This window comes from Orycteropus afer, unplaced genomic scaffold (genome assembly GCF_000298275.1).
Source record: "Orycteropus afer afer isolate SDZICR_OR568_19922 unplaced genomic scaffold, OryAfe1.0 scaffold00208, whole genome shotgun sequence".
NCBI lineage: Eukaryota > Metazoa > Chordata > Mammalia > Tubulidentata > Orycteropodidae > Orycteropus > Orycteropus afer.
In genome coordinates, this window is record NW_006921795.1 from 1,752,165 (window position 1) to 1,764,260 (window position 12,096).

General features: G+C 42.1%; 1 protein-coding gene across 1 annotated transcript in view; it reads right to left on the reverse strand.

Annotated features, from left to right (window-relative positions):
- RIN2 (Ras and Rab interactor 2) overlaps positions 1-11,694 on the reverse strand; it is a 188,115-nt gene extending 176,421 nt beyond the window's left edge. The window contains exons 1-3 of the mRNA XM_007948218.2: positions 11,561-11,694; positions 11,091-11,157; positions 8,078-8,170 (exon numbers count right to left, since the gene is read on the reverse strand). Of these exons, the coding sequence (XP_007946409.1) occupies positions 8,078-8,170; positions 11,091-11,157; positions 11,561-11,694 (294 nt within the window). The remainder of the gene's footprint in view (positions 1-8,077; positions 8,171-11,090; positions 11,158-11,560) is intronic.
- Between the last annotated feature and the right edge of the window lie 402 nt (positions 11,695-12,096).

Genomic DNA, 12,096 nt, shown 5'->3' on the forward strand with positions numbered 1-12,096 from the left:
AACAACAACAACAGAAGTCCAATTAACTTGTGGCATTCCTACAAAATCACGCCTGGGTGCTGATGTATGTCCCGGAGGCATTTGGAGCAGATGGTGATAGGCACGCATATGAATCTAAATAAAGTCAATAGCCCCACCAGAGCACAGCCATTGTCATTGTGACCTCTCTAGATGGAGTTTCCTCAGAGAGTATACTGGAGAAAGAGAACCTAGCCTGAGAAGTCCTCAGAGAGATCATGGGTCCTGAGGAGAAATGCAGGCCAGGAATGCAGTCCAAGTCTGATTCTGGTCCTTGTTATAGACCAGCCCTTGTATTTCACCTCCCTGGTCCTCAGTTCCCCTACTTGTAAAACGAGGGCATTAGACTAGGTAAATTCTAAGCCTTCACTGTCCAATGTCAACGTGGCTAACGTGGCTACTGAGCACTTGGAACATTGCCGGTCTGAACTGAGATTGTTGAGTATAAATTATATGCTGGATTTCAAAGATAGTAAGTAAAAAACAGGGTAAATATATGATTAATATTTTTTTATAATGGTTAAATGAGGCATTGATGGTTCAGTGGTAGAATTCTCACCTTGAATGTGGGAGATCTCTGTTCAATTCCCAGCCAATGCACCTCATGCACAACTACTGTCTGTCAGTGGGGTCCGCTGTGTTGCTATGATGCTGAACAGGCTTCATTCAGAACTTTCAGACTAAGATGGACTACGAAGAATGCCCTGAATGGCTTCTGAAAAATTATCCAGTGAGAACTCCACGGATCACAATGGTCTGATCATGGGGATGATACAAGATCAGGCAATATTATGTTGCATTTTATACGGGGTCACCATGAGTTAGAGGCTAACTTGATGACAGCTAACCACAACAATATTGATTATATGTTAACATGATAATAGTCTACATAAACTGTTGTTGTTGTTATGTGTCATCAAGTCTCTGACTCATACCAACCCCTCCGCAGGTTTCTAGTACATAGACTAGGTTAAATAAAATATATTATCAAAATTAATTTCACTTAAAAATTTTTTTTACATGTGATTACTAAAATATTTAAAATTACATCTGTGTCTCACATTTTATTTCTCCTGAATAATGCTGCTTTAACATCTCCACAGGGGTACATGTGTGGTAGTTAAGGTTGTATGTCAACTTGGTTGGGTCTGCTTGAGTGGCTGGGCAGCTGGATGTAGTTATTCTCCATGGTGAGAGTGGTAATTAACTCCATGGTGGAATCTATTGGAGCAGCTGAGTAGCTGCTTTAGGGATGTGGGCTCCTTTCACTAAATAAGAACTTTGAGAAAGGTCTCTAGCTTTTTGGCATGCTTGAACCCTGTATGTAGCCAAGTCTATTTGTTGTTCAGCAGCCTGCCATGCCCTGCTAATCTTGGGACTTCTCCTGGATTTGAATTAGTGGCCTGCCACGTTGTTTGGTAACACTGGGACTGTGCCTTTTTATTTGTCAACCTTGGGTTTGTCAGCCTCACCAGCCAGAAGCTGTCTGAATGAAGAAAAGCCTTCAGCTTCAGTGGGCTGGGAATAGGAGGCAGAGTTGAAGCCCAACATCGAGGGCCTTTCACCCAGCCCCTAGAACCTGGCACTCTGAACTCGGACTTAAAGCCTCCAAACTGTAAGAGAATAAACTCCTGTTGTTAAAGCCATCCCATTTGTGGTATATTTCTGTTAGAGCGGCACTAGATAACCAGAACAACACGTTTAAAAAAATTTATTTTTGGAAAACAAAAGACACACCCAAATACTGATGTCAGATAAATGATGCTTTGTCATGTTATTATGAATAAATTACCAATATGTCAATAGCTCTAAGTCTCTAGTAGCTGTGTTGTTTTTATTCCAAGGTGTTTAGTCCTTTCTCTGGACACTTGGCATGTGATATGTGCCTGTTCACTGTCCAGGGTGCATCTGGGGAATTGCAAGGCAATGACACTCATATCTATGCCTTGTAAGTAAGTATCCACAGACCCATGTAAAAATTTTTTCAGGAGAAAAACAATTAAATGTTTGACTAAGGTGTGATTTGGAGTCTAGCCATTCATTTTCATGCCCCCATCATTGCTGTCACTGTCAAACAACAGTGAATTGTTATGCAAGCAAAGAAGTGAATTTCTGCAAAAGGTAAGCCTGAAAACCCAAGTTCTGGGAATCACTGAGGCCCAAGGAGGATGGTAGTGCTAGCTTCTGGATAATAAATATTTGCCTGCAACAGAGTTTTTAAAAACTGATACTTTTACAAATGTTAAGGAGAGGCTGACATTTAAAGGAAGTCAGTAAAGGTAAAGTAAACTATCACACCCTGGTTCATCTATTTTGTAGAAGCGGATTTTCCCAATGTTAATTCAAGAGAATCATACTTCTTTATGGTACCAGACAGCACATTATGGCTTCTCCAGGACATAATTACAAGCGTTCTGTGTCTGAAGGACAAACAAAATGCACAATGTTACCCAAACTGTGAGAAATTACCAGAAAGGGTCATTCAAACCAATACTGCTATGGAATTGGGCCCTCGAAGGACCTTGGTTGGTTTGTGAGCCCCAGGTCAGATGACCTCCCCATAGACTGAGGAGTTTTGAAGCACAGGGGAGTCTGAGCTTATTTTCTTCCCAGTTAAGACCAATTATTACACTATCTCAAAGGCAGAGGTGGTAGGAAGGCCCCGTTCAGACAGTGAGAACTCCGCACACATGTTCAGACTGGTTGAGGGCAGATGGGCCCATGGTGCTCAAAAGCATTGATTAAGGAGCTAGCATTGTTGTGTGGGTAATTCATGCTGGCCTCCTCTGGCATCGTTCTCCATTTGTGGTCAGGGACCTGGCCTAAAAGGACAATGCCTCTTGTGGCAAAGTACAAGTTATGGATTGAAGTTTACCTCCTGCATTACATGGAGGCTATAAATAAGCCTTCATAATGAGCATTTCTATCACAATTTTCTCTTCAGACAAAAGTAAATACACTTTACTTGCTGAGGCTCATTGTCAGTGGATCAAATGGAGTCCAAGGCCAGCCTGGAAGGATGATTAGGAATCTGGTGGGAAAAGGAGGAAAGTAATGGAGAAGCTTGGTAAGGACAAAGGCCTGGAGACAAGTATCAGGTGGGTATAGAGAACATGAGCAGATTATGCAGATGCAGTGGCAGGACAGGTGGAGGAACCACTAGGAAAAGGGAAAGAACAGGCTGAAAGTCTTCCAGTGTCACAATGAAGAGTGCACTGGTCCTGTGCCTGGTGAGTAGCCCGTCTTCAAGCAGGTAACACTGATCAGTCCCTGGGTGCCACAAACAGTTAAGTACTCAACTACTAGCTGAAAGGTTGGTGGTTTGAACCCATCCAGAAGTGCCTTGTAAGACAGGCCTGGAAATCTGCTTCTTTTTTAAAGGTCACAGCCTTGAAAACCCTATGGAGCAGCTCTACTCTGCACACATGGGGTTGCCAGGAGTCAGAATTGACTCTACAGCAACTAAATTGATCAATGAATATCTTATGGGCTGAATTGAGGACCTCAAAATTTATGTTGAAGCCCTAACCCTGGCACCTGTGTTTGTGACTTAGTTTGGAAACAGGATCTTTGAAAATGTTATCAGTTAACATGAGGCCATACTGGTATACTGGAGTAGGGTGGATCCTAATCCAATTTGAATGCTGTGCTTATACAGAGGGAAGCTAGCCATGTGATGAGGGAGTCATGGTATAGCTGAAAGGAGCTCTGGTGGTACAGTGGTTAATGCATTTGGCTACTAACCAAAAAGTTAATGGTTTGAACCCACCAGCTGCTCTGTAGGAGAAAGATGAGGCAGTCTGCTTCCATAAAGATTTACAGCTTGGGAAACTCTATAGGGCAGTTCTACTCTGTTCTATAGGGTTGCTAGGAGCCAGACTTGACTTGATAGCAGTTGGTTTGGTTTTGGTTTGGAAAGCTAAAGAATGCTTGAGGTCACCAGAAGCTGTGTGTGTGTGTGTGTATGAGAGAGAATCTTCCCCTAGAGCCCTCAGAGAAAACATCGCCCTGCCAACACCATAAATTCATACTGCTGGTCTCCAAAACTGTGAGACAATAAATCTCTGTTCTTACAATCCACCTACATAATCTGTGGTACTCTGTTGTGACAGTTCTAGGAATACAGATTGGGTGTTAGAAAAACAAATTAAGTATATCCAGTGGTATAGATGGGTTATAGGTGTGATCCATAATGCCCACAAATGATAGAAGAGAACCTGAGGAGGAAGGTGGAGGTAGAAATAGAAGGCAAGCATGGATTTAGGGTACTTGAGGCATAATGCCTAAGGCATCTGACTGCTAACCAGAAGGCTGGCGGTTCAAACTCATGAGCCACTCCTCAGAAGGAAGATTGGGCAATCTAATTCCATAGAGGTACCACCTTGGAAACCCAAGGAGGGGTCGCTATGAGTCAGAACCAACTCAACAGCAGTGAGTTTTGTTTTGTTTTTTGGTTTGAGGAAGATTTGCCAACACTGGGCAATGGGATGTGGAGGTTTATAGGAGGCTGTGGGATTCAGAAAAAGGAAAGATCAAAGATGATTTTGAGCTTGCCTGATTCTAGTTCAGGACTACCTAGAACTTTTGCAGCCTAAATCATGTCTTTTTTAAATACTTTTTTCAAACAACACACCCTTGAAATTTCATAGCAATAGGTGTAGACTTCTATTACACCATGGTGAAAATAATTACATCCAAACAACCTTGGCTGTCTTGTCTAAGGCTTCACCCTCCATGTATTTCCACAGCGATCCTATAGAACAGGAAAGGAAGATGCTATTCCTCACAAGTGGTTGAGGTAAATTCTTGATGGTGCCAGGAAGGACTGCAGGGTGTGCTTTCACAGCATAGAATTTACATGGCCAGAACTTCCAGGATGTGATTCTATATGAACAATAGCCATTGGGCATTCTCAGTTAACCTAGAATGCTCAATCTGGGCATAATTCATGCTCCTGATGTCCTGACATTTATCTGACCCATTTCCATGAGCCAGAACAGATGGGAAACCACAGATTAAGGTTTTGTATTCCTAGTCAGAATCTATGGTTTAAAAACACAGACTTGATGAGGGGAGAACAATGATGAAAAGAGGTCTAGTGACTTGCCTTTCAGTTATCTACGTGTTATGCAAAATCACATGAGCACTGTTTCAGCAACTGAACTCTACTCCAGCTCATGAACCTCCAAAAAGTCAGTACTAAATGTCCAGAGGGCAGTTTACTTCAACCTTGCAGATAACCACATGTCTAGTGATGGTGACTAAGTTTAGAACAGCAGCAATAAAGAATAGCAATGTCTTTAAGACAGTGTCTGTAAGAAATATAGGGTAGCAGCATCATTTCCATGGAACATCTAACTTAAATAAACTAAGCAATCGAAGCTCAAGAAAAAAAAAAAAAAAGAAAAGCAACAGACAAAACATGTTAAATAGTGCATTTTGCCAACATTTCCCTCAAGGGTATCTATTCCAGGAAGGATCAGGAGGTAGGAGGTAGGAATCTGGAGCACTCAAGGTATTCAAGCAGACCTCTCACCTCTTGCCTAATTGATTCTGTCATACAACATAGCCCAATATTTTATCTACAGGGAAATGGCTACAGTTGATTTTAACAGTAAGTGGTACTGGATGTATCTTGGAAGACATGCATAATGGAATGCTCCTTAGAAGCGAGAATAGCCAGACTTCATCTCACTTACTTTGGTCATGTGGTCGGAAAGGACCAGACTCAGGGGAAGGATATCATGTTTGGTAATGTGGAGGGTTAGAGGAAAAGGGGAAGACCCTCAACAAGATGGATTGACACAGTGGCTACAAAGATGGACTCAAGCATAGCAAAGACTGTGAAGATGGTACAAGGCAGAGCAGTGTTTCGTTCTGTTGTACATAGGGTCACTGGGAGTTAGAAATTGACTTGATGGCAACATTGAATCCAACATAGTATCTTCCTATGGAATTTTCTAAAGCAATTGATATTCTTCTGCATTAACTTTAAAATCAAAGTCAATGTAAGATACAGACAGAAAATCAAAATCTATGTAAGATATAATTCTACCATGCTTCTTGAGAACATAAACTGGTAGTTACGGACTAGCCAGTATTTTGGCTGAATTAGAAAAGTCAGCAGTTTGAAGCCATGAGCCACTCCATGCCAGAGAAAGATGTGGTAGGCTGCTTCCATAAAGATTTATAGCCTTGGAAACTCTGTGGGGCAGTTCTACTCTGTCCCTATGAATCGAAATCAACTCAAGGGCAATGGGCTTGGTTTGGTTTTGGTTTTTATGGTTCATCTTTTCCACCAGAAGGAAATTCATATCCTCATAAGATGCAATAAAAGACCCTGGAGGATGTGTTAGGAGACCTGGTGGGTTCAGTTTCAGAACTTAAGGAGTCTTGAGGAGTTCCCTTCACCTTGCCTGCCTCATACAGGCAGATTTCATAGTTTTGATTAAAACTCAGCACATTGATTAAGGATTGGGACTACTTGTGTCCATGTAGCTTAACTATTTAAGGACTAAGAATTGAGACATCTGTGTCAACATAACTTATGTATTCTAGAATATTCTTGCCCAGGAAGTTAAGGCTGTAAAACAACAAATAACTTCATTGTTTGCTGCAGGAAATACCTAGAAAACAAATTTTCCTGGCAAATAATTTGCTCAACTAGGAAGATAACTTGGTAATCAAATGATGATTTATTTGCCAAAACTTGCTTCACAGCCTTGTCTTTATTGTATCCACTAATCCTGAACTCTTATGTCACATATTTCACCAAACTCTAGTAAGTTCACTGCCTTGATAAACACAGCTTACACCACTTGAGCCGAGACCCTAAAATCTATAAATATGCCTTCTTGATCTTTCCTAGTTTTGACATCATTAAGACTATGTCCTGGTGATGTTTTTGCTACTGTAGTAGGTTTAATGCACATGGCTTTGCTTTATCAACAGGTTACTTTGCTTTATCAACAGGTTACTCTGATGGACTTGTGTGGGTCTATGAATGACACAATGAATCAGTTTTGGTCTCTTGGAAATAGGGAGCATATAAATAAGAGATGATATACCCTTACTGCCTGTAAGAGTTGGGTTAATTATTAAACATAGATGATTTTCTCAATAATAAAGTTAAAACGACTGTACATCTTCTCCTTTGGGAAAAGAGCTAGTGTCAGAACACCTGCAATGACAGGTTTCAAATGAATATTTTACCTCCATTTTTCTACTGTTTTACATGATTCTATATCTTCTAAATTTTCTACAATTAGTATGTATTATCTGGAGAGCAAAACAAAGGAAACAAAGCAAAAAGCCACAGGAAAAAAATTAACTCATAAATATAAATTAGAAATAACCACCGAGTCTTAATTTAAAATGTGTGCACATATATACATGCACACAACTAGTATATAAAACACCCACTTAAAATCTTATCTCATTAAGCTAGCAAGGTAATTTTATCCTGTTAGCATTTATATAAACACAGAAAAGCTGTATACTTTTGACCATCTGCCATGTTTCTCCCACACCTTGCCTGATCATAAAGAGCTTCTGGAGTGTTGGATAAAATACAGTTTCCAGGTCCCTCCCTAGCAAATAAGAGTCAATCAGTTGAAGATGAAGCCCAGGAATCTGGTTTTTGTTTTTATAAGCACTCAAGTGATTTACACAATCAAGCAAAGGGTAGAGCACACCGGACTACAGCATCAGCTCTCTGGAATGCACAGTCTGGATTTTAACAGCTTCCACCATTAAAACTGCTCAACTGAAAAAGAAAATGTTAAGCAGTTCACAAAGTTACCTCAGTTGTCTTATACACCATAGCACCTCTCTTTGCCAGAATCGTATGCTTTCTGTAATTTCAGTGTGGAAGCACTAAAGTGGAAAAATCCCACCCTACTGTAAATTATGGTAACAACTTGCAGCTGGGCTCAGGCAAGTTCCCTGAGAGCTGGCTGAGAGAGGGTTTCCCTCTGCAGCTCACAGAGAGCAAATTCCCAGGCAGCCAGCACAGGGAGCAAGCTGACAATTAGAGATCTCAATCAAGTCTTCCTTTTACCTTAAAGAAACTTCCTCGCTTGTCCAGAACGCAAGTGCCCATTGTCCACGTTGACATTTCCCCGAGCGAGTCTCTACTGCATGCCTGGGAGTCCTGAAGGTAGAGACATTTTTAATGGTTAGTCCAGCCTGTAGGAAATTCCTTTGTAAGCCACAGAACACTCACAACAACAGTCCTGCCAAGATCTTTTTCCGTCAACAACACAGTGCCATTTATTTCCCACCAAAGCCCTTGCATCTCCTTTCGGTCTGTGATTTCCTGCCTCAGACGGTGTCCCACCTCGCTGCACCCCCCCAAACACTTTTCCAGCTGACGTAGAAGGTTCCAGCACTGCCTAAAGCATAATGATTGCTTTGTGTGTTTGCTTGACCTCATGCTGAAGTCCAAGATGGACAAATATTAGATGCTGCCCCAATCGGCTCCGAAAGCTTATAGATTTAATGTGACTGATCAGAGAGGGGCAGAAGAATGAGGTACTGTATGTCCCAGGAAGTTCTGCTGGAATGGAATGAAGTCATCATGAGCTCTTCTGGCCCTCCCTCCAGGCAGGTCAGCAGAAGGGCACTGGGAAATAAGTCACTCCGTTTTTTCAGGAAGACTTGGATGGAATACTATGTCACTATTTACAGAGATTAGTTCATGCAAGTAGATAATATGTAAATGTTGTTGTTGTTAGGTGCTGTCAAGTTGGTTCCAACTTATAGTGACCCTATGTACAGCAGAACAAAACACTACCCAGTCCTGCACCATCCTCACAATTGTTGCTATGTTTGAGTCCATTGTTGCAACCACTGTGTGAAACCATCTCATTAAGAGTCTTCCTCTTTTTCACTGACCTGTAAATAGTTCTCTGATAATCCAAAGGAAGCATGGGGCAACTACGTAGAAGGAAATGTAAAGGCAGGATAACTACAGTTCTGAATCCTAACTGTAGCTATCTGAGGTTGAACATCACTCACTTGAGCATTAAAGTCCAATAATCCTCCCCTCTTGGTCACAAAGCTTTCCAGGTTAAACAGACACTCAACCCCACAGCTGATGTTAGCCAGGCTGGTGTGTACTGTGGGGACTGAGGGAACCTTTCCAAATTCCTCTGATCCCCTTAAGCTGGACTTGTTGTTAGGTGCTGTGGAGTAAGCTCCAACTCATAGCGACCCCACGTACAACAGAACAAAACACAGACTAGGGGTTAATATAACACCATCCTCACCCTTGTGATCCCTTCTGCTGGCTGTAGCATACATGCACAGGAGGCAGCTCCACTAGACTATGCCCCCAAGAGGGAAGGGAAAGGATAAGTAAAAGCATCATACCTGACATTAAGGAAGATTAAATAAAAGTGGTTCAGCTGTGAAGGTGGGGAACACCATAAAGCAAAGCCACTTTACTGGGGTTGCCTCATTATTCACTGAGTGAAAGGGAGCCATTGGCACAAAAGGATGTTAAAGGTGGCATTAGAGATGTTTCAATAAGTGGGAAAATATCACCCACAGAGAGCTGTGTAAGCCTGATTAAGCAATGATCTTTGGAGACAGACTCATCTCTGCTCATGATTTGCCTTTCCATTTGAATGCACAATACCCATGAAATCCCATTTAGGAAAAAAATAATAATAGAGTGCATGCTTCTCTTCCTTCTGGAAACTTCACCAATTTCAATCATTTCTCCAGGGCTGTACCCCTTTAAAGATTCCAAGGCATATTCCCTGAGCTTCTTTCCATGAGTGATGTCATTGGGATGAAGGCCAACACTCCAAACCCCTCCTGAGGAGATGGGGAGGTACTTCATAGTGGATTCTGCTTTCCTGAAGAGAAAGGTTTTCAGCTCAGCCTTTGAACAGAGCCCAACTCCATGGCCCTTGAAGACCATCACTTATGGGTAAAGTCTGAAGCCTGAAGCAGCTCCAGAAAGAAAACACAGGGGTGTGCTCTGAATGAAGGGCAAACAGGAGCCACCCTGTAACCTCAAGAGCAAACAATTAACTGTTTATATCCAAAAACACACAAATAAAAAAAAGTATACACTTCTTTAAAACCAACCTACTCTCTGTCACTCTTTTTCCTCCAGACATTTTCTCACAAGGGATTTGACATAGCACAACTGTCACTGTGCTATGTCACAGCCAGGAGATTCCTCACCAGCCCCAATCCCTTTGTTCTGTGCAGAGGTTTTCAATATACATACTTTCTGATGAGCCCTGACAGGCAAGGAATTTGCCTTTAGCAAGGGAGCAGTTTGGATTCTAGAATTTCCTATTTTACTTTAATTAGATGCTTGACTAGGGCACCCATGTTTTTTAATGCATTTAACTTGAAACCATCCTCAACTAAACTCCAGTTTGCATTCCATGAAGAGTAGGCAAGCCCATCACATTTCCTCCAGAAGGTGTAAGGTGTAGGTTGTATCCTCCTTCAAAAGGCTATTACAAGGATGGAGATTAAAGTAGGTGATAAGAATGTGCTACCAAATGCCACAGCAGGAAAGTGCCAAGCAGGTATGAACAATAGGATAGGGTCCTGGGAACAGTCCATTCAGCCTAGGGGATATTAATTGCCATCTAATTGATTCCAACTCACGGGGACCCCACCTGGTCAGAATAGAATTGTTCCATAGGGTTTTCAAGGCTGTGACCTTTTAGAAGGAAATCTCTAGGCTTTTCTTCTGAGGTACCTCTGACTGGTTTTGAACTGCCAACCCTGCAGTTAGTAGTTGAGTGTTTAACTGTGCCACACAGAGATAGTATATAGGTTATTGTTACTTTTAAAAATCAAGCCCATAAAAAGTTTTGTTTTAAGGTCTTACCTGTTGCAGCAACAGGTAAGACCTTAACCTCTAAACCATAACCTCTAAAACCTTGGTCCAGTAATGAGAGAAATTTAATATAATTTAAAATAGTAACTTCTCCTTTCCACACAGGACACCCCACACCCTTTCCCTGTTCCAGGTGCTACCCTAGCAGTTTTCATTCTAAAACTACCCCAGCAGTAGGCTGGACTAAAAAACAAAAAGCTACCGTTATATGAGAGGCTGTAAAATTTCTCCAGACTTGTACCAGTGGTGCTTGTTCCTTTCCTGGCTTCCTTGAAGGGAAAGTGGATTCTTAAAAAAAGAGCCCAGGATATCCAGGGGATCTTTCCAGATGTTAGCTAAGAGAGAGAGAGAGAGGTAGAGAGGGAAAGCCCCAATAAGAGCTAAAGGACACGCAGACATTTCAGAGCTGCCAAGGCCTTTTCAGTAACACCACTGAAGGAATGTAAACGAAGCATGTCCACTGGTTAGGTTATAGGACAAAGGCAGGAAGTGAACTTTATCCTCCCAGGAATTCCAGATGTCGAACTTTATAATAAACCTAGCTGTGGCTTTCCATGTGATCCCCAAAAAGCAACTACAGAGGTGAAGGTGTGTCCTTAGAAGGATGCCCTGAAATGACTGGACAAGGCTCAGGCCAGATGCCCAAAGGGAGGTCCCAGTTAACCCTCCAACCAATTCTGCTGGGAGCCACTGAGAAGAGACACTGGCAACTGCAGCTGGGAACCAAATACAGGCTGGCAAGTGGAACTGGAACACAGAGTCCCGATTCCCAGTTCACATTGGCAGTGTGGAGCGGGAACAGGCATGGTCCAGACTCTGGCATTCTTCCAGCTTCTTTTCTCCCTGGCTAGGGGCCAGATCTTGGCAAGACAGAGAGTCTAAGATCTATTAAGAAAGGGGTCTCTCCCCTCCTCTCCTTTTTAAAGTTATATTTAAGCAAATATAGTTCAGTGGTAGAATTGCTATCTTCTATGAGAGAGACCCATGTGCGACTCCTGCCTAATGTACCTCATGTGCAGCCACCACCCATCTGTTGGTGGAGGCTTGCATGTTGCTGTGATGCTGAACAGGTTTCAGTGGAGCTTCCAGATTACGCTTGGCTAGGAAGAAAGGCCTAGTGATCTACCTCCGAAAATCAGCGAATGAAAACTCTATGGATCAGGGCATTTATGCTTATGGAATACTGATGATTTTGGTTTACTATGAGG